General features: G+C 43.1%; 2 protein-coding genes across 2 annotated transcripts in view; both read left to right on the top strand.

Annotated features, from left to right (window-relative positions):
- Positions 1-5,313, top strand: part of cwf19l2 (CWF19 like cell cycle control factor 2) — a 47,069-nt gene extending 41,756 nt beyond the window's left edge. The window contains 5 exon segments of the mRNA XM_064303532.1: positions 852-968; positions 3,040-3,195; positions 3,737-3,817; positions 4,723-4,824; positions 5,021-5,313. Coding sequence (XP_064159602.1) covers positions 852-968; positions 3,040-3,195; positions 3,737-3,817; positions 4,723-4,824; positions 5,021-5,161 — 597 coding nt within the window. The 3' untranslated portion in view covers positions 5,162-5,313.
- A 5,426-nt stretch (positions 5,314-10,739) lies between these two features.
- gucy1a2 (guanylate cyclase 1, soluble, alpha 2) overlaps positions 10,740-24,131 on the top strand; it is a 46,157-nt gene continuing 32,765 nt past the window's right edge. The window contains exons 1-4 of the mRNA XM_064301639.1: positions 10,740-11,439; positions 14,804-14,865; positions 15,739-15,875; positions 18,003-18,754. Coding sequence (XP_064157709.1) covers positions 11,209-11,439; positions 14,804-14,865; positions 15,739-15,875; positions 18,003-18,754 — 1,182 coding nt within the window. The 5' untranslated portion in view covers positions 10,740-11,208. The remainder of the gene's footprint in view (positions 11,440-14,803; positions 14,866-15,738; positions 15,876-18,002; positions 18,755-24,131) is intronic.

Genomic DNA, 24,131 nt, shown 5'->3' on the forward strand with positions numbered 1-24,131 from the left:
CTGAAAAGATGGCTCATAATGGAGGTAGTCATTTCCTCTCCGGTTAAAGGTAGGAAGTGCCGGGAATAAAGAAGCCCGGAGAGTTCACGGGCAGAAGTGCGATCGTGACTCTCGGCTTTAAAAGATGGAGGGCTTCAAAGATGGAGGATGAAAGCTGGAGTTTCCCGGAACACTCCAGGTCAGAGATGAAAGCTCCGGTTTGTGGCGGGGTCCTAGTTGCCTTTTGCAGCCGAGCCTGCGGTCGCTAAAAATAATCCCCAGCTGAAGAGCGAGCTGAATGCGATGCGTGATGCGCCTCTGCCGGGCTCATCAGGGGCCCGCTGGAGCACATGTGCACGGTTTTATCTCATTTCTTTAGCTCCTTCTTCTGCTGATACGGTCGATCAGATGCGCCGTGAAGAATAAGTGGTACACAGAGAGGGAAGGTGCCCTCTGTGGGGTTGTGGGGCTGGAGGATCGGTCGGTCTGCTGGCTATCGCAGTGTGACTGTCCCGTCCTGCAGGTTTACCTGTATCTCTCTCTTCCACAAGGTTTACCTGTGAGTCTGTTCCAGCAGGTTTACCTGTATCTCTCTTCCACAAGGTTTTATCTGTGTATCTCTGTTCCTTCAGGTTCAGCTGCGTTTCTCTGTTCCTGCTTGTTTACCTGTGTCTCTGTTCCTGCAGGTTTACCTGTGTCTCTGTTCCTGCAGGTGTACCTGTGTCTCTGTTCCTGCAGGTGTACCTGTGTCTGTTCCTGCAGGTTTACCTGTGTCTCTGTGTTCCTGCAGGTGTACCTGTGTCTCTGTTCCTGCAGGTTTACCTGTGTCTCTGTGTTCCTGCAGGTTTACCTGTGTCTCTGTGTTCCTGCAGGTGTACCTGTGCCTGCCGAACTGTGTGTCCCTGGCTGAGGGCCACTGCCTGATCGCCCCCCTGCACCACCACTGTGCCGCCACCGGCCTGGACGAGGACGTGTGGGCCGAGATTCAGGTCAGCGGCCGCCCTCCTGCCGAAAACAGTGCCGACTACCCCCACGCTCTCCGCCCCTCCTGTCCTTTCCCTGGCCCCGTTTGACCCCCCCGCCCCCCCTCTCCTCGCGCGCGGCTGGGGCCGACTCTCCCGGCGTGATGTCATTGGCCCGCAGCATCACATCCTGTGCTTGGCCCGTGCCGGATATCATGTGACGCAGTGAGCTCGGGCCGGTGCGCGCGCGCTGAGCCGCACCGCTTGTGCTCTCTGGTCTGGATCATCTGTCTGCGGTCTGATTGTGTTTCCTGTTCTCGTCTGAGGGTTGCCTCTCATTAGCGTAATTAGATGGTTCTGCAGCAGAGAGCGATGCGTCTGGATATTGGTATCCACAGGACAGCAGCCCCGTTTAATTACAACTCTCAGCATGAAAAGACGGGCCCGGCGCACAGAAATGGAGAGAGAAACCAGTTTAACAGTAAAGTCTGAGAGAGAGAGAGAGATCGACTTACAGGCAGCCAGACACACCCACAGCACACACACAAAGGCCTACTCATAGATCAGCATCATCTTAGAGACACAATAACAATATAAAAAGACAGGGGGAAAGCGATATGGGCATTACAGCACTGTAAAGTAGCAGTAGTGCTAGTAAGGTCACAAAATTTGAGCACGGAGGAAAGTTTCATTATTAAATTACATGGTATGCTTTATTACAAAACAAAGATTCATGAGTGACGTGCAAGCATATATATCAAACCATTTATGTATGAATCATTACTGCCTGAAAGTTCTTCTATTAAAACATTTTACCCAGAGTTTATACTGTATTGTTGCAAATAGTTATGGCTGGGCCATCAGTGTCCAAGAATATATGAACTAGGCTACATACAAAGTGGCCCTCTTTGGTAGAATTTAAACAAACTCTACTCTAGGTGGGCCTCCTACTCCTCTGTATTTGTTCAGTTCTACCAGATTTTGAAGGGAACCGCAAGTTTTTTATATTTTGCAATTATATCTATCCTTCAGTGAACAAATAAATCACAAACACTTTAGTATAATAATTTCTGAAATTAAGTTTGTAATTTTTACAATCGTTGTTACGATCGTAATCTTAAGATTCCTTATTTTCAATGACAAATATTACAAATTTTTACAAGAGGGCTACATTTTCAGCATGATACAGTAAAAAGGGATCCCATCAGCTACTCTGGGTAAACACTCCGTTTTTTCTCATCTTGCTGGCAGACTGCTGAGAAGCTGCTATCTCTCGCATGGTAAGGCAGGCATTCTAGGTCTAAAGTATCAGTATTATTCATGGGGCACGCTACCGAATGGTACTGACAGATTGAAATACATCTCCCATAATACATCATTGTCCGTCTTAGTGGAGAAATCATTTTGAACTTTGAGCTTTCATGCTTAACAGAGATAATGGTAAAACTCAATTGAGCCAAAGAACTTGTCGCACGGATGCGATTTGGAATATTTTGAATCTTCAGTACAATTTTTAATCACAAATGCAATAATATTGTCGTAATTTAGAGCCCTGCATTAGTTGCATTCAGATAGAGGACAAACACTAAAACCCAGAGACAAGTCACACTCGCACACAACACACACACACACACACACACACACAACACACACACAGCTGGCCACATGCGATTTACTCTGCGCATGTGGGGGTTTGTTCTCTGCCAATGCACTTGCTCACCTGTAGTCCCTTCCCTATCCATTACACTGCCTGCTTTCTACCTGTATGAATAAAGCAGCAAATATGATAGGAGGGCAAACTGTCCTGTTCTGCTTTTTAAACATACATAAATAAATAAATAAATAAATAAATAAATAAATAAATAAATAAAATGTACTTGACAGAAAGAACCAGTGGTCAAACCTTTGGTCAAGACTAGAGCTGTTGGGTCGTATGGTCAATGGGACACACTGCAAACACAGTGCTGGGCGATGGCTTTGCGCTGCGTCTTTGATGTCAGATGTTCCAGAGAGTGAACAATCGTCCCCCTCGCTCCTCACGTACGAAAATCTCGATTTAAATTTCCCCGGTGGTCTGTCCTGTCGGTGCTTTGTGCAGATGTTCCGCAAGGCCTTGGTGAAGATGTTCCAGGACCAGGACCAGGACTGCGTGTTCCTGGAGACGCACAGGAACCCAAAGAACCGCCGGCACATGGTGTATGAGTGCATTCCCCTGCCCAGAGAGCTGGGTGACATGGCGCCCATCTACTTCAAGGTAGCAGACTCCTCCTCCTTCCTGCAAGCCCCACCCACTCTCTTTCTGCAACAGTAAGAGGGCAGAACATTAGCCGTACACCGCCCCCATCAGAAACCACGATCTCTTTGTTTGTCTTGGCAGTGTCTTCCGTTCTGATGATTTATATTAACTCACGCTTATAATCCACAATTTTTACTGTCCTTGGCAGATTGTCCGTATCAGAGAGAAATCATTACGGCTTTTGCTTAATTGGGGCTCTGAAAGGCCAGTAATTTATAAAAGACTGTTGGTAAATGTGGGCGGGTATCTGACTTTAGGTGCCTGAGACTCATCTAAGAGATGACAGCCATCAAATCCCCGAATGTCCATCTGTCCCTATTCCCCACTTATCCGTCCCCAATAGCATCTATCCCACATTTTGGCATACCCCCCCAAAAACACGAAAAGAAAAAAAACATTCTTTCTACCTCGCAATGCCCCCCTCTTCAAACCCCCAACACCACTCAAACCTTTCCATTTAGTCTAGCACTAACCCATAAATGACGCTTTCCCTCTCCAGAAAGCTCTGATGGAGTCCGATGAGGAATGGGCCATGAACAAGAAGGTGGTGGACCTCTCCTCCAGAGACATTCGTCGAGCCGTGAGTGCATCTTCCTCTCCCCGGCCCCGCGTTTCAGCCACAGTGAACAAACCGCGTTCACCTTGCTCACGTGACCTGCCTTCCACTCTCACAGCCCCTCATGGCCTTCTGACCTCTCGCTGTCACATCGGCTTCACGTTGCGTCAGGCCGAGGGCACAGCCGTGCGAAAGCCCGTCTGTCCCTGACTGTCTGCTGACACCGCTGAAACTGTTTACACAGAAGCACTGAGTCATCTTTTACATCACACTCTAAGTGAATTAAGCTATCGGCCAAGTCTCAGCATTGGATATACACAGTGAACAAATTTGTTCTGGGTAAATGTTTAATTACAAAGCTGTACAAAGCGGAGTTGCTCATAACGTGTCAGGTACAGTAACTATATAATGCGTGGGTCCACATTTAGAACAATCTGCGATCACCCCACCTTTAGCTTTATGACATAAAGCTTAAGAAAAGGTTCAGAAGAAAGATAAAAAGTCTGTTCCTACATCTAAATGGATGATTTATAAACAAACGTGAGAACTGTAACTCTTCAGACTGTATGGAGATGACGGGGGGGAGTTGATTGATCCATGGGATTAGTAAGATTGATCACCAAACTGTGTCCTGTCAACAGGACCAGAGAGTATGGTTAGTCAGAAGTGCACTTCGGCGATATAATGGCATGAAATAGCTTTCCTGTTCCTTGCAATAATTTGTCTGCAGTGTAGTCCAGAGACCTTTAGGTCATTTTAGATTATACTAGAGAAAGTGATCAATTCACTTTGGAAGCACTGTGGTATTAGTCTGCTTTTTGATGGAATTTGGCTTCTTGTATTTTTTAAGACAAGAATTTTCTCTTTTTTTCCAGAGGGGAGGGGGTGGTAATTGGTGTGAAAGATTTACAGTGCTTTGCCTTTTCCAGATTCCCAAGGGTCTTCCTTACTTCTCTGTGGATTTTGGGCTTCAAGGTGGTTTTGCTCACGTCATAGAGAACGAGCAGAAGTTCCCTCATTATTTCGGAAAGGTACGCAATTTTCTAAGGCCGCTGAGCAGCACCATGGGAGTGCATTGAATTTGTATGGGCCTATAGTTTGCCCTTTTGAACAGTTAGAATGTGTCCAGTTGGGTTGTTTCCCCAGTGAAAATTAGACTGTGTTAACCGTTTGTATGTTTCTTTTTCCCATTTTTATTCCTTGTGGGGTTTGTTTCCCATTCGTTAGGAGATTATCGGGGGAATGCTGGACCTGGAGCCCAGGCGATGGCGGAAGCCAATTCGAGAGAACTTTGATGACCAGCGGAAGAAGGTTCTGGAGTTTGCCCAGTGGTGGAAGCCCTTTGACTGCACTAAGGCAGACAGCTGATGCGCTGGGACACTGCTCTTAACTCGTCCTCTTTGTCTTTATTTTGTAAATGTTGGGATACTGATAGATGCACATCAAACGTAAAAGTATTGCCGTAATATTTTAAAATGACGTTCATGGTGTTTAAAAAAAGTAATAAAAAGCTGAACACATGTCTGTGGTGTAATGTTCTGCAAATGTGGATAATTACTATTGAGAGTCCTGTCATCATGATATGAGGAGAGTTTTGTTTTCATCACTCAAACTTTACACTGCGGTTACAAAACCGATGCATGCGCCGCTGATTCTGAGTGAAGTGTGGCGCTCCATCATCGGCCACTGCCACTGAATTACGGGCTTTAACCTATCGGAATGAGGTACCGGGAACGGCGCTCCTTGGCAATCAGTGACCCTGCCCTCCTGGCTGTGCTCCTCATCGGCTCCGTGATTGGTTCTTTCATACGTCTCCCACAGAGGTGTGATCTCTTATGCTCTTCTTCATCCAGTGTGTGAACGGGCATTTTCAGCTGAGATTTCATTCCTGTCTGGCTTTCTGGAGGTTTAACCCTTTGCCTGGCCGAGTAGGGGTTTCGTAAGGACAGACCGCATTTGTCCACTCTTGGCCCTGCTGATCCTAAATCCTGAGGGTTGAGTGTTTCACTGCAATTAGTGAGCGATTGCACAGAGCACTAGTGGTCTTAAGATGACTTAGTGACTCCAGTGAAGTAATTAAGATCAGGGCTTGAACTAAGACCAGAAATTGAGGTCATGTTACTCCACGTGAGTTTTTTTAAGCGTCTGGGCTGAGGCTGTGTGATCTTCACTGGCTGGCTTATTTCCATTGGTATTGGTTGCTAAAGATGATGTCAGAGAAGAAGGAGAGACGCGATCACATGGGAGAGCGATGCCAGGCAGGTGCGGCTGAATGCCAACAGAGGGAGTTGTGGCTGTAGAGATGTGCATCATTCTGTCAGACTGCGCTCTGAAGAGGAGTCAGGATTCACTGTGGCTCTGAGTGGGGGCTGATTTAATGTATGTACCTCCAGAAAATACACACTGAAAAAGGGGAATATTTCAGCATGGGCCACATAAGCACAGATATGTTTTTTTTAACTAGCTGTGTGTGTGTCCACAGTAATATAAAAATCACAGAATGGTTTCCAATTCAGAGAAACTAAGTAATATACTTAAGAACCACCTAAAGTGCTGTAAAAGCATACAGATGTCCCCTAAACAAGAGAGAAAGCCTTGTGAAGGCAAGGTGTTTTTAAACTTGGTCAGCTTCTGTGAAATTGAGTAGTTTAAGTACACCACAAGATTAACTGACATCAAGCTCCTATTTCACAAACTTGTATGAGCTGAGGTTGGAAGGTAAAAATCTCTGTTCAAAGCCATGGAGAGTTGCGCTTAAACCTGGCTTAATGCTTCCCTTATATCTGGCCCTGGACTCTGGTTACCTGTATACATTCTCTACAATTGGACCTCATTATATATTGTTTGGTTTGATCAGTAACCTGGGGAGAACCTGTTTGTATGTGAACATTTAAAAAAAAAATAATAATAATGTTCACTGCAGCCTTTAACTGCTCTCTTCATTTGTTCTGTAATGAACAAATTACTTCAGTCATTCTCACTGTTCTGGGACATTTACCCACCCTGTATAAGAATCTAAAGCTAGCACAGAGAAGCCAGTTTAATAATATAGTTTTTTTTCTCCCTTAAGTTGCCAGTGTTTATTGACCAGCCCTCCACACTAATCACCTGAGCGGTTGAAGCCCGAACCCTCGAGCCATTAATTTTAATGCATCCAGTCATATTTTGTATGCCCTGCGCACAAGTGCTCTTCTCTTCGGCCGGGTGAGCCGCATCTCTGAGATGTTAGAATAAACAGCGCTGTTGCCTTTAATGTTGCATTAGTGGCAGTGAATGTCGAGTTGTCCTGGATATTAAGATGGACTGTTGTGAGATTTATTGAGGCACTCTTCTTGGCAGGATGAGCCTGGCTGCGCTGCGCTGCTCTGCTTCCCCCTGAACGCTCAGGCTGCTGGATTGCTGAACAATCATAGATTAGCTCTAAGGCCGTGTTGTGCTTCCTTGTCATCATCATTTTATTTATAGTGGAATCATATTTGTAGCGCAGTGTGAACTCTGGTATATGTCACTAGTGGACAGGGAGGCTGCAATTGGAAGTCAAGAACCTGATGGGGGCGATAATTCAGTGAGCCAATGGTTTGAGCTAAGCCTCATAAATACTCATTCAGCAGCACATTTTCTGACAGTTTTTTGAGAAAAGGTAAACTGATGTACATTTTACCAGGTGGAGGATTTATAAGTTATATTTTAAAGTTTTTCTCATGCATTTTTTTCTGTTTTATTAACGCAAACGGTAGCTATGAACTCAATTAATGCTAATGTGTACCATTTAAGTGATGTGATGACTGGATATTGTCACTCTGGGCTTGCACGCGGTCTGAAGACAGCGTCTACGCCTGCACGAAGTGTGCAGATGTGCAACGCTGCAGCTCTGTGGGCCCGAGCGCGCCGCCTCTTCTGGAATCGGTTTAATTTCTGTGGTAATGAATGACAGTACAGAGAAAGTGGATCAGATGAGAAGAGCACTGTCTGAAAATATCTTCAGGCACCCCTGTGCAAATGATTTCTTTTTTTTTTTTTTCCCCACCATGACTCAGCATCATGAAGGACCCTGCTGTCATGCACGTTCCATTTGGGGGGGGGTTATTTTCTCTCTGCAGTTTGGAGGTAGATTGTAAATGTGTCTGTCCTATATTTTGTAACATACTAAAAAAAGCATGTTAATACTTGTGTTAACACAGCACAAAATTAGAAGCTTCACTTATGCTTCACTACTCCGATGTAATGACTTAATCTTGTTATTTTATATATTAGGTCTTTTGACAACATGCTATTATGTTTTTTCCCTGTGAAATATGACCTGCCCATTGCCTGCATAATATGGGGAACCCACACAACAACAGTGACTGACATGTAGGCTAGATTTATTGAATAGGGCATTTGTTTTAGCCTAATAAACTGAAGATAATCATCCTCATATATTTTCCTTATTGATTCAAATAAGTTACTATTATGGTTTTTCACTGATTTATTTTTACACAAATAGCCTAAATTAGCCATTTGTTAAAAACGTGAACTTGAAATAAGTTAACAGTTTAAAATTTTAAATAGCCTATGGAAATATGTGGCAGGCTACAACGTGATAGGCCCACTCTGTTTATCAACTAAGGCCTTTTTATCAGTGTGCATGGCTTTAGCTTTCAGACGACTGACCTGTCTGCCCTGCGCACCTTTACAGGGAAAAGAGCCTATCAATTTCTAGTGTCTGGCTGGTGGAAGATGAGCACATGTTGTAGCTGAGGGGGCAAATGCTCAGTGGTCACCGCAGGGTTTTCAAGCTGCTTATTTCTATCTAGAATCTATGGTTTATTGTTATATTTAAGTTTGTCTATAAAAGTATAGGCTATAGCCTACATATTCATAAATTACAAATTCCCACAAGACGTACACTAAATGAAACACAGAAAATTATATTACTCACCTTGGGCATGACTGCCAGTTTGATCGTCCTGTAAACACAATAGCATTCAATAGAGGGATGATTGTAACACTTTTTGTTCCAACATGTATAATTCAATCGGTGTTTGTACTAGACCTCTCAAACTGTCATATAAACTACCCATATTTTTCTGCTACAAATATTAGTAATTTAAACATCTGCTACAATAACACAGAATGTGTGTGTAAATGTCAAATACAAAAAGTTCCACTGTTACAACCTAACCTACTACTGGGGTGAGTTGTACCTCTCTCTGGGTATGGATGTAACAGAAAATTTGCTTAAATCAGACCCACACTGAAATTTACATGAATAATGTAAACATGAAACACAAAATGGCCGATTTCTAACATTGTTAACATTTGAGAACTTAAAATCTGTTGTACATGTATAAATGTCTTTTTTTTATTCTTTTTTTATAATGTCACACTTTAAAAATATATATTTTTCAAATAATGTCTTAGTCTTTAAACGTAAAATGGCTTTTAGAACACACTGCATGTGTGCGTACGTGTGTGCATGTGTGAATATGTCAGCTGACTGCCCTTGTACATACAAGAGTGCTTTAGTATGTCTACTGGGACACCTTTGCCTTTTTCCTTTTCCATTACTTCGGCATGCTGAGAAATAAATGGCAAAAGCAATCCAATTTGACTGAGGGATGGTTTTAACACTTCAGAATTAAGTGTTACAACCATCCCCACCCCAAGCAGCCATTAAATAGCCAGCTATTTTGGCATGTGAGTTTGAATCTAGCATTAATTTTAAGCATGACTTTTGATTAGAGAAACTGCATATTCGTGTCGTGGAAGTTAAACTATTACAATACTATGATTGCTAACCAGAAAGATAGACTAGATGGTACATTTTTCCTTTCATACCTCAAATTAGTTTTTTTGTTTTGTTGCATAAAACACCCAATATTTCATCAAACTTATCCTGTTAGCTCAAAGGGGAAGTGGGCATGAACAATAGTGATCACATTACCATAACTCATTCCTGACCAAACTGATGGTGTTACAACAAACCCCATGTTACAGCCATCCCCAGTCTCCTACTGTACATCAGTGTCGTTACATTTTTAAGATTGATTCAGCTGTACCATGTGTTTCTGATGAGGAGTGAACATCAGGGATTCAGTCAGCTCTTAATTCATAGGCGTTTCCTTTAAACCATTAACTTAGGCGAATGCGCCATAGAACAGTCTGATTGTAAGTGTAAATATTCAATAGCCTAAACTCAGGCATTACTAGAATGCTGGCTATATAAAAAAAGCCAACTCTCAGTCAATTTGTATTTGCATGCAGCATGAAATAGAATTGGACTTTATGTGAATTTTTTAAAAAAAATCTTTCTTTTTTTATCTCATTTATTAAGGAAAAAAAGATCCATAGTATTCGGATACATTGTAAATCCTAGAGGAGAGGTTTTTACTATAAGCCCTTTAGGGTTTCTTACCTCTCCTGCACAATCCCTGCTATGTTTGTTTTTATATACTTTTGTTTTATCACTTTGTGTGAATAAAAATAAATAAATAAAAATAAATAAATACATAAATTCCTGTGTCGCCTTTCCGAATAAAGTAGGCTAATTTGCACATGATATTGCACAAGACTCAACTTAAATTCGGCAAATAGGCTATCAAAATTAAGTCGCCTAATTATATTCCGCAATCGGTGGCCTAATTATTCGGTTTAGTCGTTCCAGTCGTGTAAATATGAGAGTCTGCGACGTTGAAAAATAGGTGGTTGTTACGGAATTACTTGCCATTAATTTCACATCGAATTTATGGTCGCGTAGCCTACTAGCATAAGGTTTTAGATTTTTCTTCAATAGATGCTACATATCGTTGCTGTCTTCACAAGAGCGTCTCCTCAATACACGTCTGTCAAGCCTCGAGACTTGGCATCAGTCTCTGCAAGATCACATCAAGGGGGCAGGTTGTTAGCCTTAAAAAATACTGATTGGCTACCGCGCTGAGATTGGGGGTAAAAAAAGGAAAAAACGAATAGTGATGCTGTGGCTGTGGGAACTAGCATAGCTTAGTGGTTGCTGGAGTTCTAAGGCTTCACTGGCTTTAAGCTGTTCCATCTTTCTGGAAACAGCAGCTGCTTGCATTTGCAGTTTCATGGATGTCAACCAAGCAAGATAAACGAGCAGGAAGATGAAGACTGTTTTGCCTGCCTTATCATTAAATGGCAAAAGAGATGAGACTTTGAAAACACGTTATACTTGACAATATCGTGCGACCACGGTGAAAAACGTTGTTTAAAAAAAACCTTTGGTATGAAACGCAGCTGATAATAGGCTATGCTGCAGTTCATCTCTGCACTCATAATCGTTTCGTCGGAAATGGGAGCACTGTTCAAATATTCGCAGGTGGTATTTAAATTTTATCCTATCGTCTCCTCGTTTACCTGTGCTTGCACCTATACTCTCAAATTCGAAATCTAATGAATCCCTTTGGATACCCAGCATGTCTTCAAGGAAGATTTCATCGGAATCATTTAGCTCAATGGGATCTGACTATCTCGAGAGCCCCGACGACGGAGAGTGTCCCTTCTCGCGGGTATTCTGGAATGGGAAGAGCCCGGTGGAGTCCCTCTCTTGTCCATTTGAAGACGTTGGGATAAAGCGAACGACGAGGCGAAGGCGCGTTAACCTGGACTCGCTCGGGGAGAGCTTGAGGAGGCTCACATCTCCGACGGTACGGATACCCTGTGTCAAGTTCAGAAAACAGTTCGATATTCGCATACTCTAGGTGATGCAGCTGTTATGCAATGAAACTGTTAAGGTGCGGACGTAGGCTAATTACTGTTGAAAAAACTCAATAACCGTGCGCGCGCGCGCTCGCGCCCTGGATAAGTTTTAAATAATTAGGCTACTTAATAATGGGGAGGGTGGTTGGCTAATACCACATTTACAGATTCCGAATTAAACGTATAGTTGGTATGTAGGAGACCGGTAGGAGACGATGGTAGACCACAGAGCATTGAGACATCTGATTTAGCCTTTTTTTCTGTCTAACTGGGACATTGACTTTAACATGTGTGAAGTTAATTGCAGTTCAATCATGCACTCAATCGTCTATGATTACTATTGTTCATGTTAAGTCTGTCGCCTGTGTGATTATCAAACAGTAGCTCCTACTTGTGTAAAAGTGATGGTCGCAGAATCGATCTCGACATAAACGTCTTGTCAGACGTCATGGCGCAATTTTCCAGATGAAGATTCACATCTTATTGGTAGCCTAATTATATTATGTATTCATGAGCAATACATCATCACTTCTTACACGACCCTTGCCAATCTGGTCCACTTGCTTGTGAATCATTTTTTGAGTGTCAATCTGTTTGCATGGCTGCGGTAGATTTCTAAATCTTATTCCCAAATATCCTGTTCCCCTTTCATATAATGAATGGCACGAGAGCCACATGCACTGGGTTTAAACTCCCCAGACAGTTTTAGGGTCTGATCAGTGTCCAAGGCCACGGGTCGCAAATACATTCGTAGAACATTAGACGCAACCGAGCTCTCCTGTATTCTCAAGAAGACAGTCGAAAAAGAATGCCAATGTAAAAGTAATCGGAACGATTTTCCTGCGTACCTTAATTTTAGAAGCATGGGAACACAGTCCAGAATCCGTGTGCGAAGCTGCATATAAACCAAGAGAAATTATGCTGCAGCCTAATTTAAAAGTACAGCACACGCTGTTGTGTCTTTACCACTCCAGGTCACGGTAACCTGCCTTTGTCCTCCGAGTCGTACAATGGTTCCGACGAGTCATAAAAACATTTAAGACGATGGTACTTTCTGGGAATAAAATGAAAGGCTAAATTTAGTACATTTTGGAAGGTCTGCCATAGGACACCGTTTCATGTCAATTGGTGTTATTGTGTCCTGCTGGTTAATTTGAGCAGAAAATATTTCTCAGGTGAATTAGGATAACGAAGTTCTATTAGCTCCTATTTCCTAAATTTAATTCATTGAATATTATAACTACTGTTTATATTTATGAAGTCTGCTCAAATACACACACACACACACACACAGTGAGCTTTGTAATGTAGAACTCTAGATTGCGATTACTCAGCTCACCAGGGCTCTGTTTACTCTTAATGATTTTCCTGACAGTTGATTTTGGTAAGCCTAAAGTTTGGCCTATGTGTTTTTTCATATTTCTCAGCCATATAATGGCTTCTTTGACTGTCATTGGCACAACTCTGGTCCTTTTGCTGACAAATGCCAACAACAGACTACAAAGGCAATCGAAAGCCTAGATTCAAGACTTGATACTGAAATCTCTCTTGTAACTGCATTAAGGAAGCAATTGAACATACCTGACTTATCTGAAACACTTGTGGAGCCAAACATTTCAAACATTATTGTATGGCAACCTGAAACCGAGGGGGCTGTGTATAACAATTTGCCATGCGTAGCCCACGGCGCTAGTTCCTGCCCGCCGTGGGAAAAAGTGCTGTTATTTATACTTGGTGAAACCGAAATGTATAAAAAATACACATTAATAAAAGCTGAGGACCTACACCTTAACCACATGTGATATGTTTGAATACAAATACAAAATTGTAGAGTACAGAGCCAGTTCAAGGTAAAAAGTCTTTGTCCCAAACATTATGGGACTCACATTTTTGGAATTCTTTGTCACAAATAAAGTACTTGTATGTCACAGTAGGTGCCCGGAAGAGGGAAGTATCCGGAAACTCATTCTTTTCAGTACAGAGCAGAGAACGAGCACACCAAGGCAGATATGAATGCTTATTGACAATGAAGATATGCCTTCCACACAAAGTGGTTAATGCTGTTAAATGGCAATTAATGGGTCTCTGAAGTGTGCTTCTAATTTGAATCGATGTTACACAGCAGCAATGTGCCAGATCTCTAAAGAGAAAAATAAACTGCACCTGAGTTCACTGAAGATAATGGACTGAAAGTGGGTCTGGCTCTAATGTGTAATCTATTGCCCTGGGCACAGGCGTTATGTGTGTGTTTTACTTAAACATTATATGTGTTTCTGTGTGTGTGGTTTGTTGCGGTTTGAAAAGAAACTGTTTCCAAAAGGTAAAGGATAGTTATTGGTAATGTATTTTAGGTCTCTTTTGAGCTGGGTGTGATGGAAACAGACAGGCCCATGCCTACTGCCACCACAGCTAACACGTGAAGTTTCTCTGTGTAGTTGTGACATTCCGGCAACATGGTATGTAGCACAAACAATGACATGAATGCAAATCCCAAGACTGTAAAAAGGATTCTGAACCACCTTCTGGACTCTGAACCTCCTTCCAGATCTGTAATTTGTGCCTATGCACGTGTGTACATGTACACCCTTACATGCGTGTGTGTGCATGTGCTTGTCTGTGTTTTGCCCTCCCTGTAGAGCCTGTCAACAATGTCCATGTGATGTGAATTGCCCAGGCTAGGCCACTGGCGAGAGCATGAGGCTGTGGTTTGTGGTGTTGTCAGAAAGGATTACAAACCACTCACCTTCCTTCGCAACAAAGCAACCATGGCTGTTTCTCCTGTGCGCCATCAGATAAGCCAGATGTAACATGCTCCTCATTCCCACAGTGCACAGGCAAAATGGCCTGAGTGCTCCCCCTTTTTGTCATATCACATTGTTTTTCTTCATCATATGATTTTCTCATGACGTTTCTGTAATGTTTTAACCAGGTAATCACATTAAATAAAGTGCATTCGCTTTGCAAAGCCTCCACTAAAAGAGATTTATTAGTGGGATTTGGTTTAGCTCTTTTTGTCCCGCTTGAAGATTTGCATTCGTACCATGCGTGACATCACCGCAGTGTCACAGCTGTGTTGGGAAAACAATGTGTCAGTTAGCTGTGTGTCAGTGGGGCCAGACGTCTCCGCCACATTGGAAAGCCCAGCGGAGGCTCTTCCTTCACCCTCATTAAGAAATCAAATCATCTGTATCTGAAATCTTGTGGCAAAAGCTGCTACACCGACCCGCTCACTGCTGACATGCACACGCGCACACAGAAACACACACGGTGGACACATCCTCTCTGAATGTTATTTCTGCTCTATTTCTTTAGACTCAGACCATACAGCTTGCTCTGCAGAGAACCGTGGAGGTATACAAACAGAGGGAGCTCAGGTAAGGAGGACGTGCCCATCCACCTCCATCTGGAGAGGGGCAGGGCTGCAGAGTGGGTGTCTTTCTCTGCTGCGTAGTTGTAATGGGACAGTAGGGTGTGAGAAGGTTAGGCAGACCCATAGGCCCTCAATGCCTGCTGCTCATGTTGTTAACCCCTGCAGATAGTTAACTGCATTAGGCTGCCCTGTGTGTGTCTGTTTTCCAATATACTTCCGTATGATTTCCTTTTCACATTGGTATACAGTATGTGGTCTTCATTTTCTTTTCCATACTCCTCTGATACCCGATTATGGGCCCAGGGGAGTGTGCAGCAGCGAAGAAAGATTAATTTCCTGTTTTGAGATAGTTTTAATGATTTATTTTCCTGTTTGTTTTTTGGTGGAATTCTTCTCAGTTTTGTCATTGCAGAGCAGCTTTACCTTTGGCTTTATGTTTATAAGTTTTTCTTCAGATGCCTATCAGAGCTGCATGCTGTATTTGTTATTTACAGTTCAGTTATTCTCACTACATACACAGTAGTAAATCTGGGTATTAATAACATACACTGTATATGTATCACCTCCTCATTGCCCCAACTAGTATGGCAAACTAATCCACACAAAGCCTTATGCATAAACACTGTCGTGTACGGTGTTATGTACTGACCAGCTTTAGCCTGCCATATTCTTAACTGACATAGCACTGGCATGTTATGTTTAACATACATGTGAATCATGATTTGTTGTAGCAATAGCTCTTACACATTAATGATGACATGGTATGTGGTGAATTTGCACATGGACGTGATTTATTCTTACTGTAGATACATATTAACATAGACATGGTGTGAACACAGATGTGTTACGTACTGAACTTCCTTGCTAATGTTGACAGAGACGTGTTCTCCAGATGTAATGAAGATGGGAAAGGTGAGACAGGACTGTCTGAAAGATGTCCCTACTTGGATTATACAGGCTCTGAAGAGGAAGCCGATATCTCAGGAATTCTACAGTACTCTGCCACGCTACTTGGTAAATCCTGTCATGTTTAAAGCATCAAAAACATGACCTCTTAACGCTTAACTGTCATCAGATTTTTAGCACATCCAAAGAATAATCCTTTTTAATGCATAATTTATTTACGCAACAGTCTATCTTCTTCCTTTTTGATAACTGTGAGGTTTGTGAAATCTTGTGCATTCTGTTCAGCCAGGAAGTGTGTTTCAGTCATGAACCAATGGATTCAGAGTTCTGATTATTTCTTTATGATTCTGGCCTTTTCAAATTTTTTTGTCTGTTGTTCTGGATATTGCCATTTTATGCGTATGCTCACTGATGTCACATCCCTGATACTTTCATAATTGGCTTTCGCAAGATGTAGCTGGGATGAGATTGCTTGTAGGCAGCACAGCAATTCATAGAAATTTGTGACACATACTCTAGGGAATGTTGCTTTACATAGCACAGACAAACAAATCTTTTTCTTCCTTCTTTGTCTTGGTAACGTTATGTGAGTTAATGAGGTGAGATATCTCACCAATTGCTCAAAACTACAACTCCCACGTATGTGATTTTTCAGGAAGTACAGTGTTTCAGTGGGCTGACGGGCTATTAAACACCACTAAGTCTGCAGCTGGATGTATTTGCTAGTTCTGCGATACCGGTGTTACGCAGTCATGTGACAGACCTGCTTTTAACGGATCTGTTAATTAATCATGGGACTGACGCTTTGATTTGTTTGCTACCTCCACAGTGCCTAGTACCCAATGCTTGAACAGAACTGACACCATTGAGCCGATCGATGCATGGCTTGAGCAGACAAACAGAGCCCAGATTGGCCATTTGTCTATATAAATTGGGCACAAAGGCCCTTCATTTGTCACTTAGCGGGGAGACGTTCGTCTGCAGCCGCCAGTAGGAGCTGGCCCTTACCTCGTGGCGCTGTCTGGCGTCTGGCGGTCGGAGGGGACGGCCGGTGTCGGGGAGACGTGCGCGCGGGATGGAGGCGGCACGTGCCGCCATCGCGCCGTTCCCGCTCCCCCTCTCCGGAGGAAGCCATCATCATTATGTGCTTTGTTGCCTCCGACTCGCAGTCATTACGTCAAGCACAAAGTGTTCCTCTGTTTTTTTTTTTTTTGTTTTTTTGCCTTTCCATTTGCCGGGCCTCATGATGAGTGCTAATGTTAGAGCTGTTGTTCCAGCAGACTCATTACCTCTCCTGCATCAGCAACTCTTCACTCCTCTTTTTTTTCAAATTGTTTAATCACATAATTTCTCATAGAATTTGTTTCATAGCTACAATTTTGTCTCTTTTGTGTTTTTTCCATGTTGGAATAAAGCCAGAAGCAAGCAAAATTACCTCAGCAGACCGCCATTCCGGTTCCTTAGGCTTGTCCCGCTTTTGTCATTAGTGTCAGTATGATGCAAAGAGAGTGGTAAAATAATCCCACAGAGAAAAGCTCTCTTTTGTCTCTGGGTGTGTGGGTCCGAACGTCATGTTTATTTGCTTATAGGCTGTTATTTATTCTTTCTGGCTGCCTGTTGGAGTCCCAGTCACTGTTGGAGGGAAATGAGGGAGGCATGACAGGAATTGCCGATTTCTCCTCAGAAGACCCTCTGTCCCTTAATCTCCTCTCCATGCAGATGCCATAGTGCTGATGTTACAAACACAATCCATGACCCCAAATTCCTGCAGGAGAGGCTGCTGGGAATTGATGTTTTCCCCCAGTGCTGTGGTTCTCTTTGTTGTGCAGCACAGGTCAAACTACTCAACATCTGTGTGATGCTAAAAAGCATTGTTTCTTTTTTTAGCAAATAACTCTGAACAGTAAGCCCATGTTAGACAAACAGAGGACAGATGTTTTGTGTATGTGTGTGTGTGTGTGGAAGTGAGAGAGAGAGAGAGCTTATGTGTGCATAAACTAATGTAAGAGAATGGATGGCTGAACAGTGTATTTGGTGTTATTTGGGGGCTGGTATATGAGACAGCAGTAAATCACGGTTTGGAAGGCTGTGTATGGGTCAGTGTGGAGAGTGCTGAGAAGCTGTTCTGATGCAGATGCAGATGATAGTGTCTGCAGCCTCACAGGAGAATAATAGCGTCTGCTGTATTGCTATATCCGTGATGGCGCTGTAACGCCGGCCTCGTGTTCCCCCCAGGGGTGCAGTTCGAGGAGCTCCGCGAGAGCTTCGGCGAGGAGCTCTTCGGCCTGTGCTTCGAGGAGAACGAGAGGGTCCTGCGGGCGGTGGGCAGCACCCTGCAGGACTTCTTCAACGGCTTCGACGCGCTGCTGGAGCACCTGCGCGCCTCCTGCGGGCGCCGCGTCTCCGCCGAGTCGCCCTCCTTCCTATGCAAAGACGCCCCCGAGGAGGGCGGCCTGCTCCTGCACTACTTCCACCCCATGCCCGCGGTCGGCCTGGCCATGCCCGGCCTCATCCGCGCCGCCGCCCGCCGGATCTACCACACCGAGGTGGAGGTGGAGGAGGCCAAGCCCGCCGCGGGGGACGCCGCGCGCACCGGGAACTCCTCTTCCTGCTCCTCCTCCTCCTCTGGCTCCTCCTCCTCCTGCCTCTCCTTTCTCATCAAGGTGTCCCGCCCCTCCGGCAGCCCCAAGCCCCTCCCCCTCAAGCTCTCCTGCTCGCCGCCGGACCTGCGGATCGGGCTGAGCACGTTCTGCCGGGCCTTCCCCTTCCACCTGGTCCTGGACCCCGGCATGGCCATCCTGCAGCTGGGCGAGGGGCTTCGCAAACAGACCAAGTGCGAGCCGCACCGGACCCTTAACTTCCGCGACTGCTTCGAAATCGTCTCCCCCCGCATCGCCTGCTCCTTCCAGGCCATCCTGCTTAGACTCTCCACCCCCTTCACAATACGAACCAGGCCAGACAACACAGGGCTGGACACCAAGGAAAAAGTAAGTAAGGTGCCAATTTGTTTTAATTTTATTTCTAACACACTCCGATCAGCCTGTTGTTTTCCTGCATTTTCATGCACTCATTTGACTCTCACTCTAAAGTGTGGGTCCATGTTGGACGCTGTTTAATTGGAGGGCCTGGTATTGCTGTGGGCTGTTGACAAACTAAACAAATACCCTGGCTTAGTTTGTTAATCTGGGGAGATGTTTGTAAAATGCTTGGAAAGAGAAGCAGTTTATGTTTGCTTATCCTGCATTTCACACTGTCATTGTGTTCGCTAATAATATTTGATGACACAAAAACAGAAAAACACAGTACTGATTTTATAGTACTGTGTCACGGGGGACAGTTCTGATTTGAACCTTTTAAAGGTTTGAATGCAAATGAAGCTAACATAGATGTGGAACACAAATGAAGGGTTTTGGCTGTTGAGATGTAATGTGTTTGTTGTAAGATGTATTCTTCTGGAAAAATTCCCCCTCGAGTCAAACAGGCGTATGACAGAGGCTTAATGTGAATCTCTCTGTTGTGTCTGGGCTCTTTTGCTATCACGCTGAAGCTGACACATCGAGGTTGCCATTTTGTGCCAAAGGCCCCTCGAAAGTATGTCTGTAACATTCAGATCTCTCTGTAAATTGTTCATATTAATTTAAATATGTACACCTCCTCATAAGAGGCAACAGGTCATGGTTTTCCTTTAAATTGCAGTGTACATGACATAGGCCTTTTAAAGTGTCTGGCAAAAGAACACGAGGGCATTACTGAAACCCAGAATGACAGACCATTACTTAACCCAGGCCTGGTCTGGCCATAAGAGCCCTGGCCTGACCGCTGCTTGAATACCGACTGCACAAGAACACAGCGCTACGGCGACGTCCCCCTTGTCCTGTGTAGAACGCGTCCGTAGACCCCGTCTGTCGGAGGAGGGGCCTTTGACGGCGGTATGGTGTCGTCGCTGAGGCCTGGGCCTGCCTCTTCAGCCTCCTTGCGCATGTGAAACCGTGACGCATCCTCCCTGGCGCTGCCCCTCCGATAGACTGTCAGTGGCGGGTTTTACCCGCGTGTCTCCTCAAGGGGCCCGGGCCTCTTATTTTCCCCCTGGCTTTTTAGCGCAGTCGTCATTTAGAGGAACATTCTCCCCCCCCCCCCCTCCACACACACACCGACGGCACCCCTCCCTCCCCGATTTCCTCGTAGGAAATCACTTCCTTCTTTTTGTAGCGTCACCTGCTCGGGAAAAATTCTTCAGTACCTGCATTATGAAGTCGTTATGCTGGAAAATGAACAGAGATGCGAATCAGACTGTTAGAGATTAATTGCAATATGAAAGGAAATATATATTACAATTTAATATCCATTCATTGTTATTGCTGATATCGATATCTTAACATTCCCTTGTGATTAGGTGGGTACTTAGTTTTCACAGTGTAGTAATACCTAATAGCCCCGGTATTCTCAATGGACCTTGTTGTAATATTGCTTTTGAAGTGTGGCTAGATCTTTCTCCTTACTGGTTCTTGACACAAACTGAAATTAAACAGCATGAGTCACAGGTATACTGCATGCAATTAGGGGTAAATTCTTTTCCCTATTGCACATTTTGTGATCATATTTCTTCCCTGAATTTCTTAAAGACAAAGACAAACTCTGTCTGTCCAAGATGCACTGTGCACTGATATCAGGGAAAGAAAAATAGCTGATCTCCCTTACAGCTGGCGAGGAGAAGAGAGTGCTCGTCAATCATCGGTGACACATGATTGACTGCTGTCAAAATGATTTACTCCTCCAATATGTTTTTGATTCAGTCACGTCTAATTAAATCAGATGAAGTGTACCAACTTTTCTGTAGGAATGTGTCAGATATTTCTGTCATGACTGCATGAAAACCGGTTGAAACAGACCCTCCCTTTCTCAGAGAGGCACAAGCTTCTTTCTTTGAATCGAGTCCCACTCAGCCTACCGGTTTCTGGCTGGGCTGTGAGCGAGAGGCCAATGTGTTATGTACGCATGGATTTGTTTGGCTGAAGCAGCTCCATCACCATGTGCAGTTCTATTTCCTGAAGGATTGCAATCAATTCTGCCTTACAATCCTGTAATTTGCGTAACGTCGCCAGAAATTGATGTCTGTGTTATCCCCTGCTCTCGGATGTGCGAAGAGATGTTGTGAGCGAGCGGTATCAGCTATCCACGTTGTACAGTCTGCGTACTTTAAACGTATGAGATTTCTTTATCGACCTGAATTTTACAGTGCTATTGTTGCGCCCAAGTCCCTTTTACGGTTGGTCCTTTCTTCGCCACCATTTCTAATAAAAAATGTTCCATGTTTTGATTAAGTGTTAGTGGGGATGTTAAAGAAATTGAATTTCATTAGAGGCAGATATTATCGGTGAATTGAGCTCTCTGAAATGGCTGGGCTACACTGACAGATGATGGCCATTCTTCCTCCTTTGTTACACTGATTAACGGAGCCTCCAGCTCACATTAAATCGTTTTGTGTTGAATAATAAAAGTGATGGATAAAATGATGAAAAAATGTTCCTCCATGTTGGAAGTCACAAAGAGGTTGGATTTCAAGATTATTTACCATCACCACATAAGGTAATGTGTATAGAATTTGTGCTAAAAAGCTGCCTGTCAGTGGACACTTTACTGACCTAACCTGTACTACATTACTTTGAGCTTTTCATTTGTTCCAGGATTTAATTAGGTGTTTTTTTAATTTATTCCCGGATTGAATTCAGTTCCACAGATCTATTATAAAAGACAAGAATAGATGTGAGCTAAGTGCATTAGCACCATGGCAGATTGTACTGGATAAATCACCTGCTGCAAGAGTTTGATAAATCCCACGTAACAAAGGGGAGGAAAATTAAGAATAATAAATACAATATCATAAATAATAAATAAATAAAATGATAATCTTTTTTTGTGGAAACACTTGAATGCTTAAGATGTGACTGATTTAATAAATATTGAAGTGACTGGTTTTGGGTTGCCATGCCCCACAAAGACAGTCTACCAATGCATTGTGGGAAGGTGACACCATCACAGCCATGGTGCTGTTGAGTATTGGCAGGCACACTATTTTCTAAATGTGTTCATCAGTGGGAGCTCTAATGATGGGATCGGTTTTAATGGCGAGTGATTGAGCAAATCGCCTGACATTTTCAGCAGAAAGGGCAAGGAGTCGACGTGACAGGTGACCCACCGCTTGAGTCCCCTGCCCCCCAGGGTGAATGGTCCCGCGGTCGCCCATGTCTGAGTGCCCATGGTCTCATTGGGTGCCCCCAGGATGTAGGTCTCTCGCAGAAGATGGGCAGTAAAAGTCGTTCCTTCTCTTTCACTCCCTGCTTGTGACCCAGCTACTCTCTCTCTAAAATTGAATTTGCTTTATTGGCAGTGTTAGTCAGTGGCAAAGTGATGTTATAAATGCGAAATGCATGATACAATACCAACAATAAATATAAATGTTTAGGGAAATGTTGAGAGATTTGCCCCTACAGTCATTATTGAGGCCATTTCTGTTGACAGATGTTTTACAAAATCCAATTGGTATTTGTTTCTCTCCCCTTTATCGAATCCCTCGGGGCAACATACTTACAGAATTAGATTAAATTATTACATGATCTTATTACAAAGGTAAAAAAATTTGCGTGGGCTTTATACTGATAGTTGAAATTCTCTTGTGTTGTAGAGTACGTACCCTTCGCGTGGCAGTATATATGGAAGAGTACGTAAGTTTCTAAGTTATGAAACGACATAAGTAAATGTTGCTAAAGCAATAGTGACAAAATTACATCTTGACATCTTTTTGAATTAAATACAAGTGCAATTAAATACTAGGCAGTGAACAATGAATGTAATAATGAAATTGATAGTAGTGATAATGTAAATGGATATATTATTTGTGTAATGCACAGTCATACACACAAGTGGTTACAGTGCTTCTCTATGGTATTAGCCAGGGCTACCAATGCAACTGCTAGTGTAGTTGAGAATCAGTTGCCTGGAGAGTCTGTTTTTCTGGTAGCTATCCTGTTTTTGAAAGTGAACATACTGTAGTTTAGGAATTATTAAATACAACATTAAATATACACAAGATGCACAGTATATTAGTGGCACATAATTGCTAACTTTTCTTTTCTTTTCAGCAGAGCTGTGAAAATAGGTGCACAGTCTACTCAATATCTCACAGCCTTGTAAAAAATATTTGGGCAAACTAAATCCCTTTGAAAATGTCTGTTCTTCAACATGGTAAATACAGGAAGGTTTTTTCAGACTAAAGAAATATTGCCTGCTTGGATAATATGACATCTCTCAGTCTTAAAAATTAAAAAAAACAAAAAAAATTCTCAAAAAACAGGGATAAGATCATGCAAAATGAGAGAGACATAAAAAAAATTGCTGCTGGCGTGGCTGATTCCAGAAACTTAGAGGAACTGTCTTTAACATTGGGCAGGTTCATCAGTATTTGTCACCCTGTCCAGCCTAAAGGTGTAATGATGTTATGGGATTGCTGCCAAGTCACAAAATGACGTGGATGAAAATGTTCATTTGTGTTTCAGATGTTCAGTCGGCAGCAGTGGCAGTTTTGGCCATACATTTGGATAAAACAGGAGGAGTTTCATTCTTATAAACAACTGAGGTCCAAATAATTTTGTTTCATTTGAGTGGTCTGCACTGCGATATGACTGATACAGTTAGGCTAGGCTCAGATGCACTATTACATTGTGGTTAATACATCAGAAAAAAAGATGTTTCAACTGTTCATTACTATAACTTATGTACTTCGTTAACAGCTGTGTTTAAAACAATCGTAGCTTTATTTCCTCTTTTTATGGTAGTGAAAATGCAATTTTTAAATGAATTTTCACAGATTAGCTCATTAAAATCATTTGATCACACTCTTAACTCTTCAAATAGTAGGCTATATCTCTTGAAATAATAAAAGTGTCGGTGCGGGCACTGTGCTCGCAGGCTCATGGTATTTGCTGTTGTACAGGAGGCTGTTCATCGCAGTGTCAGCCTTAACTGTCTCAGTGTGGTCACTAGATGTGGGATTCCAGGCTGCATCGTCATCCTTTCAATGATCATAATCCGTTTCAGTGATCAGACCATGATCACATCTTTATTTGGTCACAATCTGCCTCTGCTTTCAATCTCTGACAGTGATATATTTTGCCAACTGATGGTTGCAAGAACAAGTTTATTCTGTAATTTTGTTCTCTTGCCTCAAAGGGCAAATGATAGGATTTATTTGCTTGTTTTGTGATTTAGTTTGCTGGTCCAACTGATTTATTGGTGTTTTTTGATGAGCTTGTCAATGAATTTTATCCAGAGACAGAGACAAAGGTGACTTGGGTCTTCATAGGAGGG

This window comes from Anguilla rostrata, chromosome 12 (genome assembly GCF_018555375.3).
Source record: "Anguilla rostrata isolate EN2019 chromosome 12, ASM1855537v3, whole genome shotgun sequence".
Lineage (NCBI taxonomy): Eukaryota > Metazoa > Chordata > Actinopteri > Anguilliformes > Anguillidae > Anguilla > Anguilla rostrata.